The following is a 9,811-nucleotide window of genomic DNA, read 5'->3' as shown; positions in this document are numbered from 1 at the left end:
TTTGATGTTGGGCTTGGGCTTGAGGCTTGTTTCCTGAGGTCTTATCTTCTACAAACCAGAGCGGAGCGAGGATATATGTAGGTTTCTAGAATTTTAGTATTTGTTTCTTTGTAGAATACAAATATTTAGATTTTCTAATGGACCTAACTCACTTCCAAAAGCTAGATCAAGAAAGGAGCATTGTCACACACTATATATATTGTCCAATGAATATTAATTCTTCTGATGTGGTAACCCACAACGGAGAAGTTTGAACCTAGCTAGTTCTGATACTATATTAGTAATGGGCCAAACTCACTCCCAAAAACTAGTTCAAAAGAAGAGGATTGTCACACATTATATATATTGGAATAATTCTAACATTTTCTGATCGAAAAGCATGTTTGAAACAGTTCAATCAAATATTTTTGGGTGTACAATATTCAATCAAAATCTTTCGCGAATTTGAGTTTCAATGTGTTTTTTTGTTTTCTTCTTTTTATCATAGTAATGTTTGGTGTATTATTAAAAAAAAATAGATGTCACCTATTTTCCGAGAAGAGTAGTTTTTTTTTTAAATGTATTTTATTACAAATCACACATACCATCCTAATTGATTGATATCATATCCATTCAATAACACTGTTTTAAAATACGTTCAGATTATACCAATGTACATCATATTTGAAGACTTTTCAAAATTCAGGTTCTGAGTTTTTGTCATTCAAAGACAGACCATCCTAATTGATTTATATAATATTTTCTAAAATATATGTTTTTCGTAGATAAGAAGTTAACATCAAAATTCAAACTTCGGAAATTAATTTATTATCATATAGAAAACGTACGACAGTTTAATCAAATTGTTTTGATTATCTAACGTTAATTAGGATATTTGCAGTGTCGTAGTAGTTTTGTCTCCATGTTATGATAAAGCCAAAATAACATTGGCATCTCGCGGAAGACCTCAGGTGGTCTTTAAATTTATCATTTACATTCAATACTTTTTAGCAACTTGAAATATAAAATACAGACTGGCGAACCAAGACTCATCATGTATAGAAATATAAAATTTTTGACGTAAAAGAGCCAAAACTTGTATATAAAGAGACAAGTTTGATGCTAAATATTGACTATGAAACCCTTCTTGTACAGCTCAAGATTGATATCCACCCGAGATGACCGAAAGGTTGGCCGCAAGAGGGGTCATGGTAAACCAATATAAATGGGATGACGGGCCTGACCATGATGACGTAACAAAGATATATGTAGGACTTGGTGATGAAGGCATACGTTATATTTATTGTGACTATGTCAAGAGTGGAATACAGAAAGAAGGATCACTCCATGGTATAACGTATCGTGGTTGCACACAGATGGTATGGCTTGATAAATTAAATACTAATTTTTGTGTGTTCAAATATCAAATTTTTTGTGTTCACTATGGTCATGGAGAATGCTGACTTTTATGCAGTTTGAGATTGACCATCTAAGAAATGAACACCTAGAATCTATTGATGGTTACTACGCTGACCCTATTGGTATTACAGCACTTCAATTCAAAACAAATTTCAGGACTTCTGAACTCTTTGGATTTAAAGAAAAGGGCACTAAGTTTACGCTGGCAGTCAAAGGGAAGAAGATAATTGGACTTCACGGGTCTGCTTTTATGCATGTTCTTTCTCTTGGAGCATATTTAACTTGGATCACTCCTATTAGACTGGATGAGAAAGGAGGTAAGGGAGGCAAGGAGTGGGATGATGGATCAGACCATGACAATGTATCTAAGATTCATGTACGAGGTGGTTTTGAAGGCATACAGTTCATCAAGTTTGACTATGTCAAGGATAGAAAAGTGCTAGAAAATGGCTCCATCCATGGTGTCTCTAGCAGAGGTTTCACACAGACAGTATGTATTCAAGTATATATATTTGTAAGTTTTAAGTTTTGTTTTTGATTTCCCAATTTTTTTTAAACTTTTTTGCAGTTTGAGATTAACCATCGCAATGATGAATATCTAGTATCTGTGGAAGGTTACTACGACGATGCGTCTGGAGTCATTCAAGGACTGCAATTCAAAACTAACATGCAAACTTTTGATATGATGGGATATGAAAAGGGTAGGAAGTTTACACTTGAAGCCAATGGATTTAAGATCATTGGGTTTCATGGATATGCAGGGAAGAACCTAAACTCTCTTGGAGTATATTTCACGACGCAAACTTCTAATAAATTGAAATGCCAAGGTCTAACTGAAGGTTTACTTTGGGACGATGGCTCTAATAATGATGGCATAAAAAAGGTATACGTCGATGATACAGGGGACTGGGAGATAAGGTGTATCAGGCTGGAGTACGTTAATAACGGCAAAGTGGAAAAGACTCATCGTCGGTATTATGCTGAAAACGAAAAAGAGGTCACAATAAAATTTCCTTTTAATTAAGTCTTCTAAATAAAATGAATATTCTTAGACCGTACATAGATAAATATTGTTTTGATTGCAGTTTGTGCTCGACTATCCAAATGAACTCATCACATCTGTGGAAGGGACTATGAGTACTGATTCCAATACGGATATTCGGTCGTTGACACTCAAAACATCAAAAGGTAGATCCATTTCGTTTGGTAGAAAGTCTGATGAAGATGTTGCCAAGTTTGTACTGGAGAAAAAAGGTAGTGCTATTGTTGGGTTCTATGGATGGGCTGGACTTTATCACCTTAAAGCTTTTGGAGCATACTATCGTCCATTTCCTACTCCTCCAGATGAAAATTTACTAGAAGCAAAGGGTGGAGATGGAGGAGCTTCTTGGGACGATGGTGGTAGTTTTGATGGTGTTAGAAGGATATACATTGGACTTAGTCAGAACGCTGTTTCCTTCATCAAGTTTATTTACTACAAAAACGACCAACTGGTATTCGGAGAGGATCATGGGAACAAGACCAAAATTGGACTCCAAGAGGTCATTGATTCTACTTCCCTAATTTCAAATCTATGATTGATTTATTACTACTCTTAACTCTTCCTTTATTTCTCTTGTTTAATATATATGCAGTTTGAGCTGAATTATCCAAGTGAATATATCACAACAGTGGAGGGTACTTATGATACTAAATCCGGAGTTATCACCATGCTTAGGTTCAAGACCAATAAACAAACCTCTCCACCTTTTGGACTCGTTACAACATCTGGCTTCATACTCCAAAAGGCTGATCACAAGATCGTTGGTTTCCATGGAAAATCCAGCAACATGCTTCATCAAATCGGAGTACACCTAAGTTTGATCAGCTGATTAATTTATGTTTACTTCCACCACACGTTTGTCTCCTATGTTGTTTAAGAGACAATCTATGTAATAAGACATGTTTTTATTTCTTCTAAGAATAAGCTATGGTCAATATCGTTACACTTATTTTATGTTTGGTTCACAAATTTACAAACTTTGAGCTATAATCTATACACATATATGTAGCTTTAGGCAATGCGTGTTACAGAACAAAGTAGTTAGTGTTTCTACTTACTTTTAGAAAAAGAACGACACAGATTTCTTATGCAGTTTCTTTGTGGAGCGAGATTTCGTAAGCGCCTCTCCGCATACTTAATCAGCTCTTTCTTCCCGTTATGATCTGATTTCAAACATCAAGAAAACAAACCGGAGCTGAGTGAGAATATAGGTTTTTAGAAATTTAGTATTTGTTTTTTTTTTAGAAATACAAATATTCAGATTTTTCTAATGGGCCAAAATCTAGTTCAAAAGAGGAAGTTTATGGGACTGGACATTTACGGATGGTAGCCCACAATCGAGAAATTTGAACCTAGACTCTGATACTATATTAGTAATGGACCTAACTCATTTCCAAAATCTAATTCAAAAGAGGGAGTTGCCACACACTATATACATTGTCCAAGAAATATTAATTCTTTTGATGTGGGATAATTCTAAATTTTTCTTATCGAATAATATGTTTGAAACAGTTCAATCAAATATTTTTTGGTATACAATATTCAATCAAATCTTTCACGAATTTGAGTTTTGATATGTATTTTTTGTTTTTTGTTTTTTTTTTGTTTTTTTTTATCATAGTAATGTTTGGTGTATTATTAAAAAAAATATTGATGTCACCTATTTTCCGAGAAGAGTAGTTTTTTTTTAATGTATTTTATTACAAATCACACAGACCATCCTAATTGATTGATATCATATACTCCATTCAATAACACTGTTTTAAAATACGTTCAGATATATTATACCAATGTACATCATATTTGAATACTTTTCAAAATTCAGGATGGAAATAGCCTGAGTTTTGTCATTCAAAGACAGACCATCCTTTGGTGAACCAAAAAAAAAAGACAGACCATCCTAATTGATTTATATAATATTTTTCTTAAATTTTTTTTTTTTGTAGATAAGAACAAAATTCAAACTTCGGAAATTAATTTATTATCATATAGAAAACGTACGACAGTTTAATCAAATTGTTTTGATTATCTAACGTTAAAAAGGATATTTGCAGTGTCGTAGTAGTTTTGTCTCCATGTTATGATAAAGCCAATATAACATTGGCATCTCTCGGAAGACCTCAGGTGGTCTTTAAATTTATCATTTACATTCAATACTTTTTAGCAACTTGAAATATAAAATGCAGACTGGCGAACCAAGACTTATCATATATAGAAATATAAATTTTTTGACGTAAGAGAGCCAAAACTTGTATATAAAGAGACACCTCCAAGGCTCCAACCCTCTCAACTTACAGCCCAATCAAGGTCATTAAGTTGAAGGTCAGCTATATATATTTATTTGTCTACATAGCTCTGTTCATTAATTCTCTCTCGCTCAGTCGCTTCAATCAAGGTCAGCTATATATATTTATTTATATGAATGTTTTTAGCACTAAGATCTTATATAGACTACGTTTTGTTATTGTAACGAGCATGTTATTAAAAACTGTAGAACAAGAAATATGTCCATGACAGTTATTATATATTAGATAGTAATTTATTTATCTTTTGATAAACTTTGTTAAATAATAATTGGCTTTTGATGAAATGGTTCTTCGTGAAGATTATTTCCAACCTAAAGAATTACACGAACGTGGGTTTGATGCTAAATATTGACTATGAAACCCTTCTTGTACAGCTCAAGATTGATATCCACCCGAGATGACCGAAAGGTTGGCCGCAAGAGGGATCATGGTAAACAAATATAATTGGGATGACGGTCCTGACCATGATGATGTAACAAAGATATATGTAGGACTTGGAGAGAAAGGCATACGTTATATTTACTGTGACTATGTCAAGAGTGGAATACAGAAAGAAGGATCATTCCATGGTATGATGTATCGTTGTTGCACTTGCATACAGATGGTATGGCTTGACAAATTAAATACTAATTTCTTTGTGTTCACTATGGAGAATGCTGATCACTTTCTGAATTTTTGTTTAAACAATTTCGATGCAGTTTGAGATTGACCATTTAAGAAATGAACACCTAGAATCTGTTGATAGTTACTACGCTGACCCTGTTGGTATTACAGCACTTCAATTCAAAACAAATTTCAGGACATCTGAACTCTTTGGATTTGAAGAAAAGGGTACAAAGTTTACGCTGGCAGTCGCAGGGAAGAAGATAATTGGACTTCACGGGTCTGCTCTTGTGCATGTTCACTCTCTTGGAGCATATTTGACTTGGATCACTCCTATTAGACTGGATGAGAAAGGAGGTAAGGGAGGCAAAGAGTGGGATGACGGATCAGACCATGACAATGTATCAAAGATTCATGTACGAGGTGGTTTTGACTATGTCAAGGATAGAAAAGTGCTAGAAAATGGGTCTACCCATGGTGTCTCTAGCAGAGGTTTCACACAGACAGTATGTATTCAAATATATATATTAACCTTATTTGAATGTTGTAAGTTTTGTTTTCTATTTCCCATATTTTTATGAAAGAATTACTGAAATGTTATCCAAAAGTTAGTTTATTACTCATATCTATAAATCTTTTGAAAATTACTCAAATGTTTAGTGTCCTGGGTGTAATTACAATTTACCCCTTAGATTTAGTTTTTCGATTTTAAGTAAAAAAAATAAAAAAAATTACACATCAGCAAATTAAAATACACATAACTTTATATTTTCCAAGTCACTAAACATTTTTTTTTTAGAATCTATAATTACTTTTTCTTGTTTATGTCAAAGAGGAAAACAAACCGTTTCCATTGTTCATAGCAAAAAAAAAAAACACCTCTCTTGTTGTCTCTCGTTGATTTTGTTGTCATTGTTCTTTCTTCTTCTTCTTCTTCTTCTTCTTCTTCTTCTTCTTATTTGATCTCGATTAATCTCTCTCTTTATTTAACAAAGTGATTGATTTCAATTTCACTTTATGATTTTTTGCAGAAAAAGGAAGAAACGGCGACGAAACCTCCTCAAGCAGAGAAGAAACCTACCGCCGCCGATGGTGGTGCGATGACCATGATGGAGTCGAAAGTGGTACATCACCGGTTCGAAGGACATCAAACCGGCCAAGGATTCCAAACCGCAAATACAATTAATTATGTGGTTTGTGTTATTTGTTATTTTTGTTGTTTCATGTTTCAGTCAATAACGAGAGTAGTGGTCTTCCTGGTGTTAAGGAACCAACTCTCACACTTTCCCCATTTTCTTGTTCGTAGGAGTTGCGACTCCATCACTTTGTTTTGTTCAGCTATTTAAGATAAATGAAAAAGCCAAAATAAGCAATCTTAATTGCCAAAGAAAACTGTCTCTGTCTTATTACTTGCTCTGTCTCTGAAACGTATCAGACCACCACCGTCGTTATGAAGATTGATATGCATTGACGGTGGAGACTGATTATAAGGGTAACAAATTGACGGTGGTCGGAAACGTAGATCCAGTGGCAGTTCGAGATAAAGTTGCCGACAAAATCAAGAGGCCAGTCGAACTCGTTTCTACTGCCTCCTTCTTCAGGCGGTGAGAAGAAGCCTCCGGCGGAAGAGAAATCGGCAGAGAAGAAACCTGCCGCGGAAGAGAAAAAGGAAGAGAAGAAGAAAGAGGAAGCAGACAAGAAATCTTTGTATTTAATTTATTATATATTTTTTCGAAAATACAAAAAGTGTTGTTGGGGAGACGCAAACAATAATTATGTTTATTGTTAAGAACCACATGCGTAATAAATGAGATTTTAGCGATTTTTTATTTAAAAGTAATTCAAAATTTGAATTGTAAAAAAAAAAAAAATCAAAATTTGAATTTGAATTTTAAATTTTTTTTAATAAAATAAAAGTATTTCTCAAACAATTGACTGATATGGCTATGTTATCGACATAAACGGCTGACTTATGAAATATTTGTAAATTAGAATTATTATAACTCAAAATTAAAATATAGAATGAAAAAATAAATATTACAATCATTTAACAGTAAAAAGTAATAATTATAGACAAAGATTAATTTTTACACAGTCTGATTAAAATGTGTAAAACATTCAAAACATGACATTTAGGGGTTAGGGTTAGGGTTTGAGGTTTAGGGTTTGAGGTTTAGTATTCATATTTCCAACATTATGGATTTTAATATAACAGTTTGGTTTTAGTTATATTGTGTTTGGTTTAAGGTGGTAATTAGATATACTAATATGATAACCATTTGAAAATTTAAAAAATTTTGAAATTACTTTTCGGTTATTTCCAGTTATGGGTCGGTTAGATGAATATATAACCATAAATAATCCAAATGTTATTCAAATTAGGTGGATTAACTTAATATAACCGATAGCAAGCCGAATATAACCGTAATTAACCGAAAGTAATAGAAAAATACTTCCCGGTTCGGTTCGGTTTGATCGGTTATTTAGTCATTCTAATTTGAGGATTGGCTGAGTTATGGTAAAGTTATAGGTGAGTTATGCAACAGATATATTAATTTATAATATCCCTTTTCGAGAATACAAAAAGTGTTGTTGGGGAGACGCAAACAATAATTATGTTTATTGTTAAGAACCACACGCGTAATAAATGAGATTTTAGCAATTTTTATTTAAAAGGAATTCAAAATTTGAATTTGAATTTTTTAATTTTTTTTTAATAAAATAAAAGTATTTCTCAAACAATTGACTGATATGGCTAAGTTATCGACATAAACAGCTGACTTATGAAATATTATTCAATTAGAATTATTATAACTCAAAATTAAAATATAGAATGAAAAAATGAATATTACAATCATTATAAACAATAAAAGTAATAATTATAGACAAAGATTAATTTTTACACAGTCTGATCAAAATGTGTAAAACATTAAAACATGACATTTAGGGGTTAGGGTTAGAGTTAGAGTTAGGGTTTGAGGTTTAGGGTTTATATTTCCAACATTATGGATTTTAATATAACAGTTTGGTTTTAGTTATATTGTGTTTGGTTTAAGGTGGTAATTTGGATATAATAATATGATAACCATTTGAAAATTTAAAATATTTTGAAATTACTTTTCGGTTATTTCCGGTTATGGGTTGGTTAGATGAACATATAACCATAAATAATCCAAATGTTATCCAAATTAGGTGGATTAACTTAATATAACCGATAGCAAGCCAAATATAACCGTAATTAACCGAAAATAATGGAAAAAATAGTTTCCGGTTTGGTTTGGTTTGGTCGGTTATTTAGTTATTCTAATTTGAGGGTTGGCTGAGTTATGGTAAAGTTATGGCTGAGTTATCGTTTAGGGGAAGAATAATATGAAAACGTATTCTTCTTTCTTTCTTGGGTCTTTTATTCTATCAGATTCCTAATAAGTATTAAAACGTCTCTCGATATCACGAAAAGTGTTGTTAGGGAAGCGCGAAAAATCACTAATTATGTGCCTGCTCAAATCCACACGCATAATAAATTCATAAAGTGAGTTTTTTATCACAAGATATTATTGCAAATAATTAAATAATTATTATTCGATTTTAGAATTTTATTTTTCTAAAAGTATTAAAACGTCTCTCGATATCACGAAAAGTGTTGTTAGGGAAGCGCGAAAAATCACTAATTATGTGCCTGCTCAAATCCACACGCATAATAAATTCATAAAGTGAGATTTTTTTCACAAGATATTATTGCAAATAATTAAATAATTATTATTCGAATTTAGAATTTTATTTTTCTAAAAGTATTTCTCCAACAATTGAATATTAAAATTATTAGAACTCAAAATTTAAATTTAGAATGGAAATATGTCTATTATTAGGTTAACTGATGGTTTCACGCCAAAATATCGCTTTACGGCTGAGTTATAATCATTGCGGGAAAACAAAAGGTCATATGACGGCTGAGTTATAATCATTACGGAAAAACAAAAGGTCGTGTGACGGCTGAGTTATAGTGAGTTATGGCTGAGTTATCACAAGAAACAATCTCACAGTAAATGGATGATATATATGACTTTACGGCTGAGTTATAATATTTACGGGAAAACAAAAGGTCATGTGACAGCTGAGTTATAGTTAGTTATAGTTAATTAAAAAAACGAAAATTCAGTTATATAATACAAAAAGTTATTTTTTTCGTTTTTATTTAATTTATATATCAAGAAAAATAATTTGTTCTGTTTTTCTTTTATTTAATAACTTTTTAATTAGTTATTTTATTTCTCCTAAGTTATTATTTTTTATTATCATTTGAAATGAAAATAGATATAGACCTAAATTTTATTCAAAAATGTTACCAATCACTAACAAAACTAATTTTTTTGAAGTTGAGTTTGAATAATCATGTGTTATGGTTGATGTACAAGTTTGAGGTATATCCTTTGTAAAATTGTTAACTCAAAAGATTATTCAACAT

At 31.9% G+C, this 9,811-nt stretch overlaps 2 protein-coding genes across 2 annotated transcripts; both read left to right on the top strand.

Annotated features, from left to right (window-relative positions):
* Nucleotides 1,132-3,360, top strand: LOC104758526 (jacalin-related lectin 44-like). The gene is made up of 5 exons (XM_010481408.2): nucleotides 1,132-1,358; nucleotides 1,454-1,888; nucleotides 1,967-2,395; nucleotides 2,484-2,939; nucleotides 3,033-3,360. Exons 1-5 carry the CDS (start codon nucleotides 1,158-1,160, stop codon nucleotides 3,267-3,269), a joined length of 1,758 nt encoding a protein of 585 aa, XP_010479710.1. The 5' UTR covers nucleotides 1,132-1,157; the 3' UTR covers nucleotides 3,270-3,360.
* Nucleotides 4,744-6,695, top strand: LOC104759970 (jacalin-related lectin 44-like). Its single transcript, XM_010482831.1, has 4 exons — nucleotides 4,744-4,835; nucleotides 5,121-5,350; nucleotides 5,445-5,855; nucleotides 6,381-6,695. The coding sequence occupies exons 2-4, from the start codon at nucleotides 5,144-5,146 to the stop codon at nucleotides 6,693-6,695; spliced, it is 933 nt and encodes a 310-aa protein (XP_010481133.1). The 5' UTR covers nucleotides 4,744-4,835; nucleotides 5,121-5,143.

Source organism: Camelina sativa, chromosome 17 (genome assembly GCF_000633955.1).
Source record: "Camelina sativa cultivar DH55 chromosome 17, Cs, whole genome shotgun sequence".
NCBI lineage: Eukaryota > Viridiplantae > Streptophyta > Magnoliopsida > Brassicales > Brassicaceae > Camelina > Camelina sativa.
This window is presented reverse-complemented; position numbering and strand designations above follow the sequence as displayed.